The sequence below is a fragment of the Bubalus bubalis genome, chromosome 8 (assembly GCF_019923935.1).
Source record: "Bubalus bubalis isolate 160015118507 breed Murrah chromosome 8, NDDB_SH_1, whole genome shotgun sequence".
In the NCBI taxonomy this organism is placed as follows: domain Eukaryota; kingdom Metazoa; phylum Chordata; class Mammalia; order Artiodactyla; family Bovidae; genus Bubalus; species Bubalus bubalis.
In genome coordinates, this window is record NC_059164.1 from 36,755,675 (window position 1) to 36,781,462 (window position 25,788).

The 25,788-nt window shown below is 35.9% G+C and overlaps 1 protein-coding gene across 1 annotated transcript in view; it reads left to right on the forward strand.

Annotated features, from left to right (window-relative positions):
- The window catches only part of SEMA3E (semaphorin 3E), a 274,076-nt gene that overhangs the window by 234,675 nt on the left and 13,613 nt on the right, over positions 1-25,788 (forward strand). Inside the window, exons 12-16 of the mRNA XM_006049428.4 lie at positions 767-858; positions 4,965-5,006; positions 6,714-6,880; positions 11,646-11,713; positions 13,209-13,348. Of these exons, the coding sequence (XP_006049490.3) occupies positions 767-858; positions 4,965-5,006; positions 6,714-6,880; positions 11,646-11,713; positions 13,209-13,348 (509 nt within the window). The remainder of the gene's footprint in view (positions 1-766; positions 859-4,964; positions 5,007-6,713; positions 6,881-11,645; positions 11,714-13,208; positions 13,349-25,788) is intronic.

Here is a 25,788-nt window from a genome sequence, read left to right on the forward strand (position 1 = left end):
TCAGTCATGTCTGACTCTTTGCCACCCCGTGGACTATATAGTCCATAGAATTCTCTAGGCCAGAATACTGGAGTAGGTAGCCTTTCCCTTCTTCAGGGGATCTTCCCAACCCAAACATTGAACCCAGGTCTCCCGCATTGCAGGCGAATTCTTTACCAGCTGAGCCACAAGAGAAGCCCATGATGTATGTAGGTCAAATAATTATGCTGTATTCCTTAAAATTATACAGTGTTGTATGTCAATTATATCTCATTAAAATTGGAAGGAAAAATGTATATGTATAGATATAAATATATTTATTCTGTTTATATATCAATATTCAAGATTTCCATTGTGTGTTGCTTGGAAGGTTCCATAAGATTAAAGGTATAGTTTCTTACCAGGATGTAGCTTTAGGTAAAAAATATTCTTTCATCATACATCACAGAAAAAGCTGGAATAATTTTCTATCTGTCTTCTATTTCATTAATTCCAAAAGACATCTTGATTTCTGAACCTTTAATTGGGTTTTTGAATCAAATTGTTGGAAAATAATTATATATTATTTGGTCTTATTCTTTGACCAGGTACACAAAATTGATTTTTTTGCTAATTTAAAATATGAATATATAAATAACCATATTGTTTTAACTGGCAATGATTAAATATTTTATAGATCTAGATTTCAAATCTTATTTAAATTTATAATCTTTGCATGGTTTTTAATTATTTGAAAACCAGATTGTTACAAAGCTTCTGTATTATCTCTTCCTTTATTTTCTTATAGATAATGGAATTGTGCTGAAAGTAATCACGATTTACAACCAAGAAACAGAATCAATGGAAGAAGTAATTCTAGAAGAACTTCAGATATTCAAGGTATTTTTAGTGAAACATATAGCCAATATTTATGTATTGCAGACAATTGCAAGTGAATTATAAATAGGAAAAACATTACATCAGTTGTTTTTTTTTCCTAATCAGTATATTGTAAATTCAGAGTACTCTGAAGTAAAGAATGATTTATAATTCCGGTACATCTATTTGATTATCATAGACTATTCACTATTCAGATAAAGAGGCCAGTATTTACCATCATGAAAAAAATTTCATTATATGAACTGGGATATAAATGACCCTTATCCCACAAATGAATTCTAGAATCATTATTACAGTCGTCATCTTAAGCAAATGTACTATCAATAAAAGCAATTAAAAATAAATAGCAGGTTTCATATTGTTTCAAGTGAAACAATATGAACCTGTCCACAGGTTTCATGACATGTGGGCATTGTCGTGGGATAAGTAGATTGCCTTTTTATCCCATGCAGTTTACACAGAGAATTTGCTAAAAGAAAAATGCAAAATGATTACAGAAATATTAAGCATGACAAAATAGTTGTGTATATTGTCTCTCTTTTTTACACACCCATATACACACAGTAAGTCTTGGCATTTATAGCATAACTGCTCTTTGAACACTGAATTAATTAGTAATCATTGCTCCTAGGGGAGATGCACACTGCAGTCCATAGGGTCACAAGAATCCGACACGACTGAGCAACTGAAAAACAAAGAGGAGATACAACATTAGGCTCCTGAGAGTCTCTAGTCACAGCATTTTTGTCAGCTGATTGATATGTAAACTTGTTTTATTTGTGTTTCTTTTTAAAGACACCTTATTTAGTATATGTTGTTGTTGTTTAGTCACTCAGTTGTGTCCAACTCTTTTGCCAACCCATGGACTGTAGCCTGCTAGACTTCTCTGTCTTTGAAATTTCCCCAGCAAGAATACTGGAGTGGGTTGACATTGCCTTGTCCAGAGGATCTTTCTGACCCAGGGATCAACCCATATCTCCTGCACCGCAGGTGGATTCTTTACCACTGAGCCAACCAGGACTATCCTGTTGATTAATTAAAACTGAAGTGAAGTGAAGTCGCTCAGTCGTGTCCGACTCTTTGCGACCCCATGGACTGTAGCCTACAATGCTCCTCTGTCCATGGGATTATCCAGGCAAGAGTTCTGGAGTGGGTTGCCACTAATAACTCCTGCCTGAACAAGGCTTATTTAAAACACATATTTATTTCATAACGCACATTTCAGCCTTTTGGAACTTAGGAACACAACACTTCAACACTATGCTTAGTTTAGTTTAGTTCAGTCGCTCAGTCGTTTCTGACTCTTTGTGACCCCATGAATCGCAGCATGCCAGGCCTCCCTGTCCATCATCATCTCCCGGAGTTCACTCAAACTCACGTCCATCGAGTTGGTGATGCCATTCATACATCTCATCCTCTGTCGTCCCCTTGTTCTCCTGCCCCCAATCCCTTCCAGCATCAGAGTCTTTTCCAATGAGTCAACTCTTTGCATGAGGTGGCCAAAGTACTGGAGTTTCAGCTTTAGCATCATTCCTTCCAAAGAACACCCAGGGCTGATCTCCTTTAGAATGGACTGGTTGGATCTCCTTGCAGTCCAAGGGACTCTCAAGAGTCTTCTCCAACACCACACTATACTTAGGGGCCTTTTAAACAGCAAATCATTAACAAAAAGGACACAAATAAAAATATGGTGCTAAATGGAACATGAAGATACTTGTTTACAGTATGAGAATTGAAACAAGAAGGCAGGGTATACCTTGATCAACCTCAGCTGGGAATGTACATTTTGGGAAGCTCAGATTTTCCTTTTTTTTTTTTTTTTTTTTGCCATTCTGAGCACGTGAAAGGCAGCAAAATACCAAAAGCATTGATATTGGGGTTGCAAATAAGTTTTAGCAAGTAAGCAAATGTGCAAGATCACAATGTGTGATAATGAAGATTGTGTATGTATGTAATGAATGTACACAAAAATATTTTTGATGAAAACAGTTTATTTCACCTTAGCTGTTCAGATTAGATTCCGCATAGCTTCACACAAAGTTAACCACGTTCTTATCTCAACCAGAGCAGCTGTTGTTTAGTCGCTGAGCTCTGTCTGACTCTTGTGTGACCCCATGGACTGTAGCCCTCCAGGCTTCTCTGTCCATGGGAGTTTCCGGGCAAGAATACTGGAGTGGATTGCCATTTCCTTCTCCAGGTTATCTTCCTGACCCAGGAATCAACCCCATGTCTTGGCATCTCCTGCCTTGCAGGTGGATTCTTTTACTGCTGAGCCACTGGAGAATCCCCAGAGCAGCAATATTTTTGTTTATTTTGCATATTGAGCCTCTATAAGATTTCATTTCATGTTAGGAATCACAGATCTCATATTAAGGGCATTCATCATAACAATGTCTTGTTCACATAAATCCTTAAGAAACTTTTTTTTTTTGAATGAATAAATGCATGCATATGCTTCCCTTGTGACTCAGCAGTAGAGAATCTGCCTGCCAGTGCAGGAGCCGTGACTTTGATCCCTGGGTTGAGAAGATTCCCTGGAGAAGGAAATGACAACCCACTGCAATATTCTTGCCTGAGAAGTCCCATGGACAGAGGAGCCTGATGGACTACAGTCTATGGGGTCGCAAAGAGTCGGCATGACTTAGTGACTAAAAAACAACACGTGAATAAAGTGTTCCGTAGTTTTAAATATTTAAAATTTTAACATAGATGATCAAATTTTTCTCTTTCAAAAAATAACTATTTGAAGGATAATTATCCATTAATTATCCAGGAGTATATCCCACATGCCTATGACTTCTCCAGTCACAGAAATGGCTGAGTTTGTGATGTCCTTAGAAATATTCTTGTCTTAATCACTATCCCTAGAATTGTACAGAAGTTCTCAAAACTATCCTGTAGATTGTCCTTCCTCTGGTGCAGTTCCAAGACAGTGATGATGATAATGCACATTTGTCAGAGCATTCTGGATTAATGGAGATTGACAGAAAAATATTTTGTTTTGTTGTTGTACAGTCGCTAAGTCATGTCCAACTCTTTGCCACCCCATGGACTGCAGCACGGTCGGCTTACCTGTCCTTCACTATCTCCCAGAGTTTGCTCAAACTCATGTCCATTGAGTCAGTGATGCCATCCAACCATCTCATCTTCTGTTGCCCTTTCTCCTCTTGCCCTCTATCTTTCCCATTATCAGAATCTTTTCCAGTGAGTCAGCTGTTTGCATCAGGTGGCCAAAGTACTGGGCCTTCAGCTTCAGCATCAGTCCTTCCAATGAATATTCAGTGTTGATTTATTTTAGGATTGATTGGTTTGATCTCCTTGCAGTCCAAGGGACTCTCAAGAGTCCTCTAGCACCATAATTTGAAAGCATCAATTCTTTGGCACTTAGCTTTCTTTACGGTAGAACTCTCACATCTGTGAGAAAAAGCTATGGTTATAGCTTTGACTATATGGACCTTTGTTGGCAAAGTAACCTTTCTGCTTTTTAATAGGCTGTCTAGGTTTGTCATAGCTTTATCATCTAAGGAGCAAGCGTCTTAATGGCAGAAAGAGAAGAGGAACTAAAAAGCCTCTTGATAAGGGTGAAAGAGAAGAGTAAAAAACTTGGCTTAAAACTCAACATTCAAAAAGCTAAGAAAGATCATAGTATTTTATTTAGGCCTGAGTTAAAACAATTAAAGATCACATGGTTTATTGGTAATAAGACCTATTCAAAGATATAACTGTTCTCCTTCTAATGGTTCAACTTTCTTTATAAGAAATAGCACTCTGACTTTATTATTTAAAGATAATTGATTTCCAAAACATGAGTAATACTCAAATGCAAATACAAAAATTATAATGCAGAGACAAACTGAAAGATAATTAGATTATTCACTACTTTCCTCATTTATATTTTGTCCTACACTGTTAGAAAATATTTTTTGAAAGAAATTGTATTTTACTTAATTGTATTTTCCTTTTGATTTACTAAAATGAAAGCTATATACTGCTTGACAGAGAACCACTCACATACCTAATATTATTTCAGTTAATTTATAACCATACTAAGGTATGTTTCTATATTTTTATTCCTAAATATGAAAGTTTTTTTTTTAATTTTTCAGGATCCAGTTCCTATTATTTCTATGGAGATTTCATCAAAGAGAGTAAGTTGTATAGGTGTCTCTGTGTGTGCATTCTATGTATCAGATAAGGTCAAAAGATAGAAAGCTTAGGTAGGTGTTCTTATATGTTAACAAGTTACAGCTTTATTCTGACAGAAATACATAGTGATTTACAGGTAGGTAATATATTTCTTCATATTCTGTTTCTAGAAAAATAGACAAGAATAGATTTACCTGTACAACCATAATAGAACATTATTCCGTGTTGTTTTTTTTTTGCTAATATTTTTGCAAAAAATCATAGTAATGATAATACAAGAGAGTGTACAATGAAAAATAAACCTCCTTTCCACTTTACTGGAAAAAGTTTCTGGTGTAACTTTGAGAGTAGCTGTTACATATATTGCCTCATTTATTTATAAGTAACCTTTTATGTTAAGGCAGATAAGGACATATGAGGTTATTGTTCTGCTACTTATACTTTTTATTTACTGATATATCTTACAGTTTATTCAACACCATTCCATGTATATATCTGTGTCACTTTTCTAAATGTTATATGTCAATATGCACTGTTAGTGGGAATGTAAGTTGGTGTAGCCACTGTGAAAAGCAGTATGGAGGTTACTCAAAAAATTAAAAATAGAACTGCCATATGATCTAGCAGTTCTACTTCTGGGGATCTAGCAGTTCTACTTCTGGGTATCTATCCAAAGGAAACAAAAACACTAATTCAGAAAGATACATACACCCCCATGTTCATTTAAGGTTTATTTATAATAGCCAAGACATGGAGATGAACTAAGCATCCATCTATGAATGACTGGATAAATAAATTATACACATACACATGTACACACACACACACACACACACACACAATGGAGTGTTAGTCAGCCATAAAAAAGAAGGAAATTCTGCCATTTTCAGTAACATGAAAGGATTTTGCAGGCATTATGCCAAGTGAAATATGTCCAAGACAGACAAATACCATATAATGTCATTTATATGTGAACTGTTCAAAAACAACAACAAAACAGGCTCATAGATACAGAGAACAGATCTGTGGTTGCCAGAGGCAGGGGCTAGATGAAATGAGTGTCGGTTATTAAAATGTATAAACTTTTAGTTATAAAATAGGTAAGTCCTGGTGATGTAATGTACAACATGATGATTATAGTTAACAATACTGTTTTATGTATTTGAAAGCTGCTAAGAGAGTAGATCTTGAAAGTTTTCATCACAAAAAAATATTTATAGATGTGTAGTGTGAGATGAGGGAGATTAACTAGAATAATTGTGACCATTTCACAATATATACAAGTATCAAATAATTATGTTGTAGAGCTAAGACTAATATAATGTTATATGTCAATTGTATCCATTAAAAATGCAAAAAAATACCTTTTCACTCTCCTTTTGGACAGTCCTGTAGACTTTTTAAAAAGATCTACAATGTTAGATGACAAAAGAGTCTTTCTACTTTGATAATGAATGAAAGTATAGCCAACTTAAGACTTTTGTCAGCCTCACTATAGCCCTTTTGTCCTTCAGGCATACAAGTCTGTAAAAGTATTTCAGATCTTGGAGAAAACCAAAGTGTTAGTGTTCCATCATCAGTCCTGAGTAACTGTAGTTATTTAAATGAATATTCACAGAGATGATTACACAGGAATGTGAAAATGTAAGAACTCAGTGAGAATTCTGTCCATTTCTGCTAGTGGCCTCTCTCTTCCTTGATGTCTATAGCAACAGCTCTATATTGGCTCTGCTTCTGCTGTGGCCCAAGTCCGATTCCACCAGTGTGACATGTACGGAAGCGCTTGTGCAGACTGCTGCCTGGCTCGAGACCCTTACTGCGCCTGGGATGGCGTCTCCTGCTCTCGGTATTACCCAACAGGCATGCATGCAAAGCGGTGAGACAGTTCTTCCATGGAACCTTGCCCTTATTTAGAAAAAACTAATACTATTCTTTTTGTCACTTTCTTTCTGTACCCATTCCATGAAAATAACCTGCTTTTCTTGTTTTTCAAGTGATTTTCCATTTATTCTAAAGTAACTTGGTTTTTTGTTTTTATTTTGGAGTATAGGTGATTTAACAATGTTGTGTTTGTTTTAGGTGTACAGCAGCTTGATTCAGGTATCCATACATATATCCCTTCTTTTTCAGATTCTTTTCCCATAGAGGTTATTACAGAGTATTGAGTAGAATTCCCTGTGTTATAGAGTAGGTCTTTGTTGATTATTTTATATATAGTGGTATGTATATGTTAATCCCAAACTCCTAATCATCATAGTCTTAATTTGTTCTTAATATAAACTTTTAAAACTTCACTTTTTCTGAAAAATAACTTCCATTGACTATTGTGTAGATACAGGCAGAGCTTGCTTTCTGGGGTTTTATTTTTCTTCCATGTTTGAATCAACTCTTTTCCCTCCTGAAACTTTTGCTGCAAGACATGAAACCAGTTTAGATAAACTTAAAATGTGGAAATAGCAAGTAAACCCACACATCAGGATTTCAAAGACTTAAAAGGAAAATAAATAAATTCTAAAATACATCCTGCCTTTGCCCCACGTTCTCCTGACCAGCTGGTTTTCATTTATTTCATTTTGAAAGTGAATATTTTAACTCCTAGGCAAATATATGACCTGTGTAATTAATGAAATGTGTGATTTAATTCAACACAAATGAAAGATACTTAAAGACCTCCAAACTCTAATATCTACAATTCAGTGGGGTCATTGCCACTAGTTAGAGAAAGTAAATCCTAGAATTCTTTGAACAGATCTTATGGTACAGAAAGCATTTTGAAGAATAAGAATCTTTCTTAACTCAAGTGATAAGAAATTATGCATTCTTTGGGAAAAAATAAAGGAAAATATTTTTATTATAGAATAAGCAATTATCTTCTTCTCTTGATAAAGTGGCTAAAGATAATATAAAGCAAAGATATGAAACCATATACAGTTTCTCTACTGAAAGCAACTTTTATTAATTTCATTTACTATTGCTCTTTTACTTTGGGCTACCTTTACACCTTTTTTCAAAATCTAATTTAATCCAATTTAATATAATTGTTATTTTTATAAATTCGCATAAATAGTAGAATCTCATTTTAAAAAATTAGTCACTAATTCAAACTTTTATTAATTTGACCTTACCTAAATTAACATTCCAATGAGTAAATAAAGGATATATTAAGGAGATAGTAAAAGATGCTTTGAGAGGACATTTATGAGCTAAATAATGTATCAACTGTACTGAAGAATTGAGTGAGTCAGCTGATTTTCTATCCATGTTTATTGATATTGAAAATCAGTTCTTGAAGAATACAGCTGTGTTACTAATTGAAAACATTAATTTATGCTTTTTTCACTCATTCAGTCTATGTTTGTACTATGTTTGAGGGGTAGGAGGAAACAATCCCAGTACCCTGTCCCTAGGAAAATAGAACCAGAAGTGAAGAATAGAATTGTAAATGAGGGTGATAGCTCACCACTGAGCACTTACTATGTTTAAGGCACCAGACTAAGTGCAATACACATAACACAGTATTTGATTCTCAGAATAATTCAACATTTGAGTTCAATCTTGAAGGCAAGGATATAAGGAGATTCCAGTTAAAGAGAATTAATTGTTTCTACAGAGACACAGAAAAATGCTCTGAGAAAACCATGTATTTCCATAGGTTAGATTTGATGTAGTAGAATCTAAGGGCAGAAAGGTAATTATAGCAAAAATAATAACATTAATTATCCTAATGCTTTTAGCAGCAACAAAAATATTTATAAGCCTTGCGTCAAATACTTAATGAATAACAGGGTTTTTATTAGGCATGCAGCATTTATGATGAATTTAACTAAGAAGTTTCCATAGCTAAGTATTTCCTGGTATATGGTGCCTCTTGTAAAAGTGTATATTCATAGTTTTTTTTATGGTGTTTTATAGGGTGGACAAAAGAGTTCTTTAGGGAAGTTAAATGAATGGGCAAAATCATAGACAGGAAGTAGTGAGATGGTGGAATCAGGAGCCATGCTCATGAATGAATTAGTTCAGTTCAGTGACATGAAATGCAGATCTTTTAGTAGTGTCAGATTCTTTGAAACCATCACCCACCCCTGGAGGAGAACGTTTTGGATAAGTTCCAGCACATAAAATTTGCTTTTATAGCAGATCATTTTTGCTTCAGACTTGACTAGCAGTAGAAATTGAAAACTGGTCATTAAAATAAGTACTCTACTGTTCACAAAGTGAAAATGAGTCAACAGAGGAAAAGCATCAATTCACACTCCAAACCACTTGTTTAAAATAGTCTTCCAAAGTACACTATAATTTAGAGCTAGGTCTCTTTCTTCCCCCTTGCTCTTGTATTTTGTCTTGTTTCCAGCATTCTCTTGAAAAGTTTCCAAGAGGTAAGAGATATTAGAAAAATACGTGACTTTGAGAGCTTAGCCTTTCTAATATTCCTGATCCTAATACCTTCTTTTTTAAATGCTGAAATAAAGGACAGCTATACTAGGATAGTATAAACTGAACTGAAGTCTTGTTGGAGAATGTGATATCTATATTTTTAAATGCATATTTCCAATGATTTTAAACAAAATTTTTGCACACTTACCCACAATACTTACCTAGAATTAGCTGGTTGTAATTCCTTTTTCCCTCACATTACTTGCATAATAAATATGATACAATATCCTTGCTGTAACATGTAAACTATTTCCCATTTCATTAATTTATTCCTGTTTCATTATGCACTATTGCTCAGCAGACCTGAGATTCCCAATATCAAAGCAACACTCAGTTGAAGTGAGGAATTAACAACAGCCATTTGAATGTCATCCAGAGCGTCTATCAGTTGCATAATAGAAGTACACACTAGCATAAAACAATATAGAAGCATAAAACCTTTAAATTTTGCTCCCCTTTTGTCAATTTCTATTTTCGGTTTAGCTCTATAGAATGATTCATATGGCAGTTTTAATCTTAACTTCATAAAATCTGAGGTCTTTGAGTAAGGTTTTCTGATCAACAGTCTGATTCTTTTAAATAGACTTTAAAAATTGCTTTTGCACTCAGACCATTACCATAAAAATTGACTGGAAATATTCATCTGTCCTAGCATTTAATATAAGGAAACACTCAAAAGATTAAGTATTGAGTTCTTAACTAAGATCTGAACTCATTTATGAGAAAGCACTCCATTTCTTGATAACATTCCAGTATCACTGGTGGCCATGAGGAAAACCTAGAATGAAAAAAAAAAAAAAAATGAGACTGGAAATTAAGTGTCAGTCAGCCCAGCTTCCTTTACAAAAGAGGGCACACCGAACCAAAGACCAGGGATGTGTATAAGATTGTGCAGAATTTGAGTAGTGACATTGGGATTTGAACCTGGTTCTCTTTTCTAAATTTGACCATTGCATATGGTAAAACCATCTCTTTGTCACTTGGGAAGTTTTACCATCTCGCTCTGGGATAAAAGTTCTGTTCTGCCTTCTGGTTTCCCCTCAGTGTTGAAGAAATGCCATGATTAGAGAAGCAAGTGGTATTTTATAGCTTTATGTAATATTTCTGTTTCCATCTCAAACTTGTTAATATGCTGAAGATCTTAATTTTAGCATTCCAGTACTAATAAGGATAAATTCCATTATTTAATTCCTGAGAAAGATGTCTACAAATTGGAAACATGGTATATATTCTAGAGGACTTTCTTGGTGGTTCATTGGTAAAGAATCTGCCTGACAATGTGTAGGAGACATCTTCCCTGGGTTGGGAAGATCCCTTGAAGAAGGAAATGAATACTTCAGTATTCTTGCCTGGGAAATCCCAGACAGAGGAGTCTGTGTGGCTACAGTCCACGGGGTTGCAAAGAGCTAGACATGACTTAGCAACTAAATAGCAACAAGAACAACATATATTCTGGAATTCTTTCTCCATGGATAAAGACTATTATTATTTGTCAATCATATGTCTAATCAACCAGAAAATATGAAAATATACTGGAAGTATATTTACCTGTTAGAGGCAAATTAAGGAAAAATACGGTATTTCCTGAGGCCCACTATTATGTAAAACATTCTGTTAAATATGTAATGCACCATCCCATTTAATAGAGGCATATACTTTTTACATATTATAACTGAATAAAAGAGTAAATTGAGTATATTATCAGTTTATTTTTATTAACAATTACATTGATCATGATTGCTGTAGAACATAATATTTGGATCCATATAGCTTTACATAATGCACTTAAATATATATGGGAATTTTATCCATTTTTTACTCAAATAGGTAATCTGCCTCAAGTCTCACTGTCTTTATCTGCACACAGCCATTACCACCCAAGATACGCATTTAAAACCAGAAGACTTCCCTGTTGAACTAAATTCCTAATGAAATGTAAAGAGAACTTTATTAGATTATTGTTTCAGGATCCATAATTCAAACTTATATGACCATTTAAAAAACAGTTTTATGTAGATCTTATCCATTGAATAACATTCAGTGGAAACATGGAAAACTATAAAACTTGGATTTTATCCTTGTTTTGTATGACTGATCAATTTTTTCAGTAGCAGAATACTACTTGAAACTTTAATGAGGTTGGCAATATTTTAAAGTCTGGAAAATTGAAATCTGAACATCTCCTAAATGCATTTACTTTCTTTCAGGAGGTTCCGCAGGCAAGACGTTCGGCATGGGAATGCAGCTCAGCAGTGCTTTGGACAGCAGTTTGTCGGTAATCCATAGAAAATCAGTTGCCGTGGGTATTTAGAGTGGGCATTGAAGATAGAATGCAAACCTCTTTCAAAGGGTCCTTGTTTTATTTGTGATTGATATATACTAGAATAATGTTCCTGAGAATATTCTGTGTAGTTAAAATTTTATGGATTATAAATTTTCTTAGTTTGGAAAAATTTTTATATAGCCGCAAGCATTATTGTTAGACCTCAAAAAGAGGACACTTACAACAGAAATGTTGTGTACTTTAGGTGGCAAATGCCATAGTAATTTGCAGGATTTATCTCACCAGCTCAACCCTGGGAATATGTTCACTGTGTTTTTATAACTTAATTTTATCAAGAGTGATCTAACTTGAATCAGGTTACCTAGTGAGCTTTGGATAGAAGAAAGTGAAGTACTTTGACTCTTTCACTAGAATAGAGTAAGCCCAGAACTGGGGTTGGTGGTCCAGACATGCATTTCTGACGAAAGGTAGTGGGTGGCTCAATGTGTAAAGAAAGAGAAAATGTCAGCTTTAGGCAAATGTAAGGAAGTCAAACAAGACAGAAAACCACTGACCTGTCTCTTCGTAATGTGATGGTAGTTGGTGAGCAGACTGTGCTCCTGATGATTGAGAGACCAGAGCTGCTTATACACAGGTTTAGAGATTGTGGTCCAGGATCAGTTTGCTAATACCCAGACTGGCTGAGGATTTGGTGCAAAATGTAAGCCTCTGAGAATATTGGTTAGAGAAAGGTGGGATTCTAATTTTAGAGAAACTCAAGGATCTGTTTTGAAAGCGTGAAGGACTCCGACATAGGAAAAAAGCCTGGAATCTAGTATTGAATGTGATCTTGATTAAAACTACTAAAAATAAATCCACTGGCTTTGATTCTCCACTGCAGTTAGGTATACTTGTCTGTATGCATTTTGGGTTTCAGGTTCAAAGAGAGCCTTTCTGGGCCAAAGTGCACATTATAATCAAGTAGCTCTGGATCACAAAGTCTTTGGTTCAGTTTCATGTGTTTTTCTTCCCATAGTATATGGATAAGTGCAATCCATTGTCAAGATATCACTCACACTTGTGTTTATATAGAGCCATATCTCCTAGATTTCTGCTTTCTGTTTCTGTGTGTAGCCTTCAGTTTGAGTCCTATGTCGTGTTTGATTTTTGGTGCTCACCTTCTCTTGCCTACTTTATCAATGGATGTTGTCACTGATTTCCTATTAATTTAACATTGACATACCTTCTAACTGTTCTGACCCATCTTTTGTAATCAAACTCCTGGTTACTTCTTTCTCACCTCATAGTCTGCTGTGCCTTTTTATTGTCTAAATTTTAGTATGCCACTCTTTCTAAATAACTCATGTATATGACCTTGTATAGATACTAGCAGTAAGCAATAAAACCTATTCACTTTGCTATAGGGATCTGAATAAGGAATCATTTAAAAATATTATTTACCAGTAAAATAAAATTCTCAAAGCTGATGTTAACATTTATGTTACAGGGGATGCTTTGGATAAAACTGAAGAGAGATTGGCCTATGGCATAGAGAATAACAGTACTTTGCTGGAATGTACCCCACGATCTTTACAAGCAAAAGTTATCTGGTTTGTACAGAAAGGACGTGATGCAAGAAAAGAGGAGGTAATTCATAGCTGCACATTCACACAAGAGTGACTTGCATATAGTGCATGATTAGTAAATAGATTATGATTTATTTGAGTACTTAAAATTAAAGCTTTTGTACTGTACCTGGCAGTACAGTACACATAAATCAGCAGCAGCAGATTCATATAAATATATATGTGTATCAGTGTGCCGCTGCTGCTAAGTCGCTTCGGTTGTGTCCGACTTTGTGCAACCCCATAGACGGCAGCCCACCAGGCTCCCCTGTCCCTGGGATTCTCCAAGCAAGAACACTGGAGTGGGTTGCCATTTCCTTCTCCAGTGCATGAAAGTGAAAAGTGAAAGTGAAGTCGCTCAGTCGTGTCTGACTCCTAGCGACCCCATGGACTGCAGCCTACCAGGCTCCTCTGTCCATGGGATTTTCCAGGCAAGAGTACTGGAGTGGGTTGCCATTGCCTTCTCCGTGTATCAGTATAGGTATATATATATGTGTGTGTGTATGTGCCTGTGTGCTAAATTGCTTCAATCATGTCTGACTCTTTGCGACCCTATGGACTATAGCCTGCCAGGCTACTCTGTCCATGGGGATTCTCCAAGCAAGAATACTGGAGTGGGTTGCCATTTCCTCCTCCAGGGTATCTTCCCGGCCCAGGGATCGAACCCGTTTCCCTTACGTCTACCTGCATTGGCAGGTGGGTTCTTTACCACTGGCACCACCTGGGAAGCCCATATTTATGTGTATAAAGATTCTAAAATACATATACACATAGATTTTTATATACATATGTATTTATATACACATAAAAACAAATATTGTATATATGTATATATAAAATTTGGAACCTAGATTTAGATTTTTTACTGAGGAAGTGCTCATTGTGTCATGATTTTAGTGTCGTTCTGTCAAAATGATGCCTCAAGTTGTATTGCCCAAGGCAGTGTTTTAGAAAAATAGCAAGGTTAAATACTGTTATTACATATATCTTAGACATATGGATAAGAGAATGAAAACAACAGCAGCAACATTAAAGCAGTTGATATAGTTATTAAGTCACACATGAGACAGCTACTATGAGGTTCCAATGTTGTCTACTGGGAACAACAACAAAAAAGATGTAAGTTCTTTTGTCTTTCTAAGCAGGTTTGGTAGTGGAAATTATATTTATTATAGGTATCTAGATATTGAGAAATGAACAAATCAGACTGCTTTTATAGATGGAAGAAATGTTGTTGTTCAGTCACTCAGACATGTCCAACTCTTTGTGACCCCACGGATTGCAGCACAGCAGTCCTCCCTGTCCCTCAACATATCCTGGAGCTTGATCAAACTTATGTCCATTGAGTCGATAATGCCATCCGACCATCTCATCCTCTGTTGTCCTGTTCTCCTTCTGCCTTCAATCTTTCCCAGCATCAGGGTCTTTTCTAATGAGATGGATCTTGGCATCAGGTGGCCAAGGTATTGGCGTTTCAGCATCAGCATCAGTCCTTCCAATGAATATTCAGGACTGATTTCCATTAGGACTGACTGATCTCCTTGCAGTCCAAGGGACTCTCAAGAGTCTTCTCCAACACCACAGTTCAAAAGCATCAATTCTTCGGCACTCAGCCTTCTTTATGGTCCAACTCTCACATCCATACATGACTAATGGAAAAACCATAGCTTTGACTAGTTGGACCTTTGTTGGCAAAATAATGTTTCTGTTTATTAATATTCTGTTTAGGTTTGTCAAAGCTTTTCTTCCAAGGAGCAAGCATCTTTTAATTTCATGGCTGCAGTCACGATCTGCAGTGATTTTGGAGCCCAAGAAAATAAAATCTGTCACTGTTTCCATGTTTCCAATTCTATTTGTCATGAAGTGATAGGACTGGATGCCATGATCTTAGTTTCTGAATGTTGAGTTTAAACCAGCTTTTTCACTCTCTTCTTTCATCTTCATCAAGAGGCTCTTTAGTCCCTCTTTGTTTTCTGCATTAAGGGTGATGTCATCTGCATATCTGACGTTATTGATATTTCTCCCAGCAATCTTGATTCTAGCTTGTGCTTCATCCAGCCCACCATTTTGCATGATGTACTGTGCATATAGTTAAATAAGCAGGGTGGCACTATACAACCTTGACGTACTCCTTTCCCAATTTTGAACCAGTTCGTTGTTCATGTCTGGTTCTAACTTTTGCTTGACCTGCATACAGGTTTCTCAGGAGGCAGGTCAGGTGGTTTGGTATTCCCATCTCTTGAAGAATTTTCTAGTTTGTTGTGATCCACACAGTCAAAATCTTTAGCGTAGTCAATGAAACAGAAATAGATGTATTTCTGGAATTCTTTTGCTTTTTCAATGATACAGTGGATGTCAGCTCTGCCTTTTCTAAATCCACTTTGAACATCTATAAGTTCTAGGTTCAAGTATTGTTGAAGCCTGGCTTGGAGAATTTTAAGCATTACTTTGCTAGCATGTGAGATGATTGCAATTGTGAGTAGTTTGAACATTTTTTGGTATTGCCATTCTTTGGGATTGGAATGAAAACTGACCTTTTCCAATCCTTTGGTCACTGCTGAGTTTTCCAAATTTGCTGGCATATTGAGTGAAGCACTTTCACAGCATCATCTTTTAGGGTTTGAAATAGCTCAGCTATTTCAGAAATAGCTCAGCTGTTTCAGAATTCCATCACCTACACGAGCTTCTTTCATGGTGATGCTTCCTAAGACCCACTTGACTTCACACTCCTGAATATCTGGCTCTAGGTGACTGATCTCACCCTCGTGGTTATCTGGGTCATTAAGATCTTTTTTGTGTAGTTCTTCTGTATATTCTTGCCACCTTTTCTTAATATCTTCTGTTAGGTCCATACTATTTCTGTCCTTTATTGTGTACATCTTTGCATGAAATGTTCCCTTGGAATCTCTAATTTTCTTGAATAGATTTCTAGTCTTTCCCATTCTATTGTTTTCCTGTGTTTCTTTGCATTGATAACTTAGGAAGGCTTTCTTATCTCTCTGCTATTCTTTGGAACTCTGCATTCAGATGGATATATCTTTCTTTTTCTCCTTTGCCTTTCATTTTTCTTCTTTTCTCAGCTGTCTGTAATGGAAGAATAGGTAGCATTTAAAACACATACACAGAAACAGTCTGGAGGCAGTCACTGGACAGATGAGTGTAGGTCTAGGTTGCTGGCTGTATGTAGGAAAAGGTCTAGCTAGGGTGTGAAGCAGATAAATCTTGGGGAAGACAGATAAATATTGTTGATGTTGATGCGGGCTTTGAACTCAATTTTAACAAAAAAAAAAAGATGGTATTTAAAAGCAGAAAATAGAAGAAAAACTGGTTATATTAAAGGGAGATAGATCTTGGTGAATATTGAAGAAATGGTCCTTAGTAAAGAGGTTACAAGTTAAACTGGGTTAAGAAATTTTAGAGACCTGCCTTAGGACACAGAGGACAGCTGATAAGTATTCATCAGATAGTGAATCCAGGAAGTCTCCACCTCATTTGATAATGAAAACCAAACATTTGTCATTGGAAGTGTAAATGGCTGATTCTATGTGTAGAGCACAAAGACATTTTTTGCCTCTTTCCCCCCTAGCCTGTTGTGAAACTTAAAAACATGTGTTTTGTTTAGAATCAGACAGTACATTCTGGGAGATGACTAAATGTGTAAATCCCAGGTTCCTGGGCTAGCTATTAGAGAAGAAGGAGCTTCAACTTAATATAGGCTACTTAGAGATAACATAGAAAGGCAATCAGGAGAGGAGAATTCTCCTAAATTTTTCATGACATCGTAAGAATAAACACGTGTCCAAAAGTGATACAGCATATTGCAGTGGAATAAATTATTAATGTAGTGCTAAGGTGTTTTTCATTCCATATATCTGTGATAAAACTGGCTTTTGAGTTTTGTCATAACTCACCTGGCAGGAGAGGGCCTGGGAATATTCTATTGTTCCTCCAGTTGAATGACTTCAGAAGACAGGAAAGTAATTCTTTCATCAGTAGTTTTCTTCACTCAGTATGTTCTGTTTCTGATTTTGAACTCACTGTAATCTACCTCATTTGGAAATCTTTACCAAGTCATTTTGACATGCTGTATCCAGCAGTGTTCAATTTTAAGTTTCTTTCTCAGACTGTTAATTTAATGTACTTCTTTCCCCAAAATTTTGGTCCCTATTTTCAACTAAATTCAAATTTCCCTAATATATTTACTGATATTTGAAATGTTGAGTTTACTCTATGCATTATGGGCTTCCCTGGTGGCTCAGACAGTAAAGAATCTGCCTGCAATGTGGGAGAACTTAAGTTTAATCCCTGGGTCAGGAATATCCCCTGGAGAAGGGAATGGCTACCTACTCCACTATTCTTGCCTGGAGAATCCCATGGACAGAGGAGTCTGGTGGGCTCCAGTTCACGGGGTTGCAAAGAGTCAGATATGATTAAGTAACTAACACTTTTTCTTTCACGATGCATTAGAAGTTGTATTATAATCAGATAGTGCTTGGTTTCTATAGATATAGTGATATATATTGATTTATTCCTAATCTGAAACAAAACACACAGTTGCTAACTTCATCCAAAGCTAAGTGCATGTTGTGTACACAGAGCAAACTGACTCTGTGTGTGTATTCTTTCAGTTTTTTAGAGTCCGTTTATAGTTGTTTTAGAGTTTAGAGTTTGAACATTTTTCATTTATTGTAGTTACTATGAAACAAATAAGGTAAATTTATCATTAAATCTTGTCCATTGTAAAGGATGTTTAAGGTCACCAGGTCCAGTTCTTATCTCACGTGGGAGTACTTTTTAGAGTATCCTTGACAGTGGTCGATAAGGCTCATCCTTGATAATGCAAGCCACAGTCAGACCATAGCCTTTGTAAAATTTTTGACTGTCATGTCCTTCTATTGAAATGAAATTTTTGAGTCTGGAATCCACTTATAAGTCCACTCTCAACCCTCTTAAGTGGTCCAGAAACCACGTATTCAGGTGGATAACATTTTTTATCAAATGAATCTGTAGAAATGCTCCATAATAACCAGATGTCTAGAAAGAATCTAGCAGTTTAGTTATCTAGTTTACAAATTGGATTACTTCATTTCTTTCAAATATGCACGTTATAGTTTCCTGCTTCCTTAAATAACATATATGAAATGTAAACTACACATTTTATAATTCCAGAAATGTTTATGGAAAGCCTAATTTGTAAGTCCTTCATAAGGGAGCATTTTCCCTTGGCTTGATGACCTGGTTAATTATGGTGTGTGTGTCCATTATAATGACATTTTGGGGGAGAAAACTTCATAGAAGGGACTTGAGAGATGAGGCTTTTTTTCATGTTTGTCTACTACACCTAGGAACTGGGTCGGCACCTTGCCTTATTATTCCCATATCTCACAGCTGCACCTTAGGCATAATAATCCTCATCTTACAAATGGAGAAACTAAAACTCAAAGAGGTGGAGCTCATAAACAAAATGAATGACTGGCCCAAGGTTTGAGCTCAAGTGTTCCTGACTCGTAAGCTGAGCTGCTTCACATTTCTTCATCAGCCAACTAACTAGGAATTTGCTTTATGCATTTTATAAAATATACCAATTTATTCTAAAAGTTGTATTTGTGGATGGGATCATTGAGATACAGAATGTTTAATCACTTTCCTAGTTACTCACAGCTAGTGAAGTAGATTCATATCAGGTCTGTTAGTTTTTTCTACTAAATTACACAACCTTCTGAAATCAGAATTCTAAATGCAGTTTCACATGCTCTGGGATAAACATGGAGCAAATGGGAAAAAATTCGTATTTTTTTCCAACAATGTATAGTGGAGTATGTCACTGTAGCTTTGGTGGCAGAGGTATTATTCCCATGTTTAGAAGTCTGAGAACCTGCCAATAATTTAAACAGTTCCCACTGATACCAGAAATCATTATTATACAGTTCATGAAAGTGAAAGTGTTACTCCCTTAGTAGTGTCTGACTCTTTGTGACCCTATGGTCTGTCCGTGGAATTCTCCAGGCACAAATACCAGAATGGCTTGCCATTCCCTTCTCCAGGGGGTCTTCCTGACCCAGGGATTGACCTTCGTCTCAGGCAGATTCTTTATTATGTGAAATACCAGGGACACCCTATAAATGCACCTCTTTTATTGTGACTTTGTGGACTGTAGCCTGCCAGGGTCCTCTGTCCATGGAATTCTCCAAGAAAGAAAACTGGAGCGAGTCATCATTCCCTTCTCCAGGGAATCTTCCTAACCCATGGATCGAACCCATGTCGCCTGCATTGCAAGCAGATTCTTTACTGTCTGAGATACAATGCATACATCAGTGCATTTCCAGTGTCAAACTGCCTTTTCAGGATTTTACTGTATGCCAGTGGGTAGAAGAAAGACTCTCTATAAAAATAAGTGTGCTGTATCATTTGAGCCTGTGTAGATATAAAACCCAGAACTGTCTAACTCATTTCCTTGTTTTTTTTTTTAATTTTATTTTATTTTTAAACTTTACATAATTGTATTAGTTTTGCCAAATATCAAAATGAATCCGCCACAGGAATACATTTCCTTGTTTTTAACTAAAATAATGCTCTATTCATTTATTTGAAATTTATTTAATGAGCACCTATTATGTCCTTCCTTCATGGAATTTATACTCTGGAGCACAGAGAAAGATAGTAATAATAATTATATGACTAAATAAGAACACTATTTAATCTGTCAGATGATGGGAAGGAGAAAAATACAAGAGAGGGTACTTGAAGGGAAGGTTGAGAAGGCCATGGTAAGAAGTTCACCAACAAGGTGACACTTGGAAATGACTTGAAAGAGGTGAGGCTGTAGGCCATATGACAGGGTTGGATAACAGCTTTCTTGACACTGGGAAAGCACATGCAAAGGCCCTGCTTTATCAGGAGGGCCCCTGCTATATCCAGAGAACCTAAGAGCAGAGGGCAGCTTGGCTGGAGGGGAAACAGCAGTAAGGAAACTAGTAAGCTGAGTCAAAAAGTGAGATGAAGGGCCAGCTCATGAGGGATTTGTAGATCCTGGTAAAGGGCTTTGGTTTTGGCTCTGACTTCAAAAGAAAGCCATGAGGTAGTTTTCAACAGAGCTGTGATATGATCAACATTTGATTTTAAACAGATGACTTTGGTTATTGTATTAAGACTATAGTATGTGGGGGTAGGTGAAGGTGAAAGCAGGCTATCACTGAGGTAGAAACAGGCATCTTTATGTTCAGTGACACAACTGTCCACGTGCCCTTAACCTGCAGTGCCAAAGGGTGGGCAAGTGGCCTCCCCACACACATGATAGCAAACGCTTCACATATGCTCTTTGCTGTCATTGAAAACCAGAAAGGCTAACATCTCACATGGAATACTTTTTAACCTTCTATTCTCCTCCCTGTTTATGTGTCTAAATTTAGTGTTCTGGTTCAACAAATACTCACTTAGAGCCTACTTTACTAGCTGATGAACAGATCATAGTTTTAGCCTTTTTGAAGCCTATAGTCTTATAGTGAATATAATAGTGTGAACAGATAATTATATTGTATTTGTTACAGTATATTATACAATATAATATCTTTTCCCCTGTTTGTGAATTCAGAGGAAAAGAAAAGTGTCTCAACTAATAGGTCAGGAATGGAGGTGTCATGATGGGCAGTTAGGAAAACATTCAAGGCAAAGGTGACATCTGAGCCCTGTGTTAATGGATAAGTAGAAACCAACTAGCAGGGAGACTGGTATAAGCATACGTGCTGGAGAGGAGACACAAAACAGTTGATGTAGATCTGTGGCGGACATGAGAATGCAAAAGTGGGTAGATCTATCAAGGGACCATTCCACTTTATCTATAAGCCAATGAGAATGCCTTAGACAAACTATTTAGATACATTACTCTAGAAACTAGCTTACTGCATTGAAGGATAAGCAGGGTGTCAAGAAGAACATTTAAGGTGTTTCAGTAGGCAGATGAAGGATTTTCGACCAAACTAAACAGTAGTATTAAGAAGGAAGAAGACACATACTAATTTTTATGAGATAACATTGAGTGTATTTGATATTTGAGGGAAAAAATAATTCACCTATTCCAGCTTTGGGTGTTTCTGTGGTTGATTGTGCAAAGACATGATTTCAAGAATATAGGGAGGAAAGGTAGAGTTCAGTTTTGGCCGTATTGAATTGGGGGCCCCTGTAAAGCATGCAGACAGAGCTCTCCTTCTGGTATATTTATGATTGGGAATATAAAGCCAAAGAAAAGATTTGGAGTGGCAGGAGATGAGTGAGAGGCCTCAGCAAAGAGGCAATGAATTCATGGAGATAATAAAACTAAGAACACTATAGCAAGCATCAGCATTTTAAAATGGCTCACTGTGTACCAGGTACTGTCCTAAGAATTTTACATATAGGTGTACTTTTAATCCTTGCAACAGTCTTATGAAGTAGTTAGTATTATTATCCCCACTTTGTATTTAAGGAAACTGAAACACAGAGAGATTGAGTTACTTGCCTGTGAAATCAGTCTGAATTTGAGCCAGACTTTCCGGTTTCAGCTCTAGGCCTTTAGTAGACCCTCCGACTGCCATAGCCTACCTTGGAGAATGAGTGAATGAGAAGCATGTGAACTAAGGCTAGAAGCAAGGGCGAAACCCACATGTAAGGGAAAATTAGGAGAAGAAACAATTCTAAAAGATGAAGAGTAAAATTGTTAAGAAAAACAAGTAATGATTTTAGTTAACATTCATTTAGTGCTTATGTACCCTGTTCTATTAAGTACTTTATGTGTTGTAGTTTGTTTAAAACTTATAATATTTTTCTGTGGCAGTTAGTGTTATTCTGTGCATTACAGAGATGAGATTAAGTAACTGATGGAAAAGACACAGAAGGTAAGTACCACTGGAGTGGTATAGCTTGAGGAGGTATAGACAGTAGAGTTGGGAATGTGGTGTAATAGAACTCAGAGAAAACAACTTGGATAAGGATGAAGTGACAAACCGCATCCTTGGAAAAATTCAGAAAAATAAGCACCCAGGCTCTAGTGAGAATGTTCATTGGAATGGGTAAACTAGGGGCCATCTAGCAACAGGCTAAGTGATGGGGCTAAATGGTTTAAGCAGGGGCTGTGTGGGATTAGAAACAGCTAGTATAGTGTCCTCCACCTAAAGGTTTGGATGAGAAATTCGAGAGATCAGCAATAGGAGACAATAGTTGAGAGAACTTTTGTCTTTTTTGGCTTGGCCATATTTAGAGGTTGAAGGGAAGTATCCATAGAGAAGAAAATGTATAGCTAAGTGATAAAGCAAGATGAAGAATATGGGAGAGAGAATATCATTACAAAAAAATCCTCATTCTCTGAACTGGGGAGAAAAGAAAATATTTTATATGTGTGCATAAGTTCATTCACAAAATCCAAGTTTAGCTGTTCGATAGTCCATCTATAGTTATTTGAATTAGGTACTCATATATATATTTCTGCACTCATATATATATTTCTGCATATAGTTTTAATTTGGAACATATCACAAATCTTCCTTATAGGAAGAAGGTATAAAGTGTGTTTGTGTGATTGCAAAAGAAAAAAAAACCAAAAACTGTTAGAAAACACCACTAAATCACCCTGAAATGATGTACCCAACTTTATGAACTCTCAGTTTCTGTAATTTCATGTATTTGTATTTACAAACTTCCAAAATGATTTAAAAAATTTGATTCTTAGTAACATCCCAAAGGAAAGCATCCGTACTTGCTAAGGCATGTGGTTGTACAGTTGAATTTTTTCACCATGTATTTCTCTTTCTCTAAAATACATGAGCATTGTATTTTAAAACTAATAATTGAGGAAAAATTTAAGTATGCATTGATTTGCTTAGATTTAAATATTTATTAGTCCACTGTGTAATTTTCACCTACCATGACAAAGTAAGCCATAGTTTCTTTAAGATATTCAGAAGATTAGTATAACTGCTCACATTATTATGATCCTTATTTTGAATGTTATAAATTTGGAATATGTTATTTCTAACCTGAAATTAGAATAGTCTTTTAAACTTTGACAATGATTTGAAGCAGAAGTTGGCAAGGTACTATCTGGGGGCCAAATCTCAGCCTCTTTTATAAATAAAATTTTATTTGAAAACTGCCATGTTGATTTGTTTACCTAACGTCTATGACTGTTTTCATGCTCTAGCTACAAAGTTGAGTACTTATAACAGAGACTGCCTGACATATAAACACCACAATCTTTACCTTATAGCTCTTTATAGAAAATTTGTTGACCTCTGATTAAAGAGGTCAACGGAAAATGTATACAAGTAAAGCCTCATTAAGTATCTCTGTATTTTGGACAAAAAAATATTTTCATGAAAAACCAAGCCCTCATTTTGTACTGAGCGCTATAATTTTATTGGAATGAGTTTCAGCAAAGCCAAACAAAATGAATATTTTCTTGGAATGTGTTCTTTTGGATTTTATTCTTTACTGACAAAACCAGTGTGCTTCCCAAACACACTGTAAACAAGATGGAGTTATAGGAAGCAGGTTATAAATCCTCAGTGAGGAAATTTGGAGCAATCCCAAGATACATAAAATATTCTTCACATCCATGCGAATGAGGCCAGTAAACTGCTGGTCCATAAGACCACCATCATAATTTATCCATTGGTGAGCATGGAAGGCTTGCTGCTGCTGCTGCTGCTGCTAAGTCACTTCAGTCGTGTCCAACTCTGTGCGACCCCATAGACGGCAGCCCACCAGGCTCCCCCATCCCTGGGATTCTCCAGGCAAGATCACTGGAGTGGGTTGTCATTTCCTTCTCCAATGCATCAAAGTGAAAAGTGAAAGTGAAGTCGCTCAGTCATATCTGACTCTGTGACCCCATGGACTACAGCCCACCAGGCTCCTCTGTCCATGGGATTTTCCAGGCAAGAGTACTGGAGTGGGGTGCCATTGCCTTCTCCAGAATGGAAGGCTTATTTTCTCCTTAATCCTTTTTGATCTTTCCATTGGAGTTTCTCTACTTAAGAGAAACCATTTTTGTGTGTTTGTGTTTCTTGAAAATAAAATATCTGTTGTATGCACTGTGCAGACTGCCTAAATAATGCTCAAATGTACATATTTTTAATAGAAAATTCAAGAGAGGATGTAAATTGACATCAAAATTCAAAAACATCAATTTGACTTCACTCTCGATTCTTTTTTTTTTTCTGTGCCAGAAATTGTCACTTCTCAACTTTGTCTTCAGACCACCTACAGAGTAGGATAAATTCCTCAAAGTCATTTTAAATTTTGTTGAGAAATCTAAGGCATGATTAATTTACCAATCAGTAGTTCTTTCCAGTAACTTAGATTTCATTGCATCTATACTAAATTTGTACTGTCTCCATGGAAGCATATTTTTATTGATGAGCCATACCTTATGGAGATAGCTTCTCTTGAGAAAACAAAAGAAAGAAAAATACACAAATTATATCTTTTAAATGTTGCAGTTGCATTATGTCATCAAAACTAGGAGAGTTGAAGTAAAATCCTATCTTCATTCGGCTATCTTGTTTGCTAGAGGACTCATTTTCTTGACTTTCACCAGTGCTAGCTAATCCATGACAGGCATCAATGACAGCCATAAGTTTACATTTTCTGTCTTTATTTGCATGTTTTGAAAGCATCGGATTTGTTCCACGTGAATATTATTTCTTCCTTTTTCTAGTTGTCATGACATTAAAATGCATGAACTCTTTGCCTCATTTGAAACATCTGTTTAGCAGTTTTTATGTTTATACTTCAGTCTATTAAAAAATGTGTTCATCTTTTCTAAACTAACAACTCTTTACAGGTAAATATTCAAAACTTATGTTTTTTAGTCTTGACAAGCATGTTTTTATAACATCACGTGCCCCATATTTTAGTTCTGGAGTAATTAGCAGTAGAGCTTATTAATTTTATTTTTTCCTTTGCAATGGCAAAGACACACTTTCTTTTGTATAGTAGGAAAATATAAAGCAACTTTGTATCTTAAGAATAGATCTAGAATAACTCTCTTCTGTTAATTTTCCAAGATAATGCTAAACATCTTTGAAAATTAAACATATCTTTTAGATCTATGAAATCAGATCCAGATCTGTTTTATCCTACTGAGACCAGTCTGACTCTGGACATCTGATTAAACAAAGTAGCATGACAATGCAGAAAGTAATTTTAATAGTATATTTTAGAGACATTTTTGTCTCTGAATGTATCATACTTTCCTGTTTCCTTTGATCACTAGGAAATTTAGTTTTGAATTGATACTCCAATTAAAGTAGCTGTTGAGTGCCTTATGCTGTGCATTTTTGTGTTCAAACATTATCTTTGCTTTCATCCCCTGTCCTCTTATTCCCTTTACTCTGATCATCCTGCTATTATTATCTATAAAATTTTTCAAATATTTTTTACTTGAAATATTTTAAAAAATATTTTAAAAATAAAATATTTTTATATTTTACT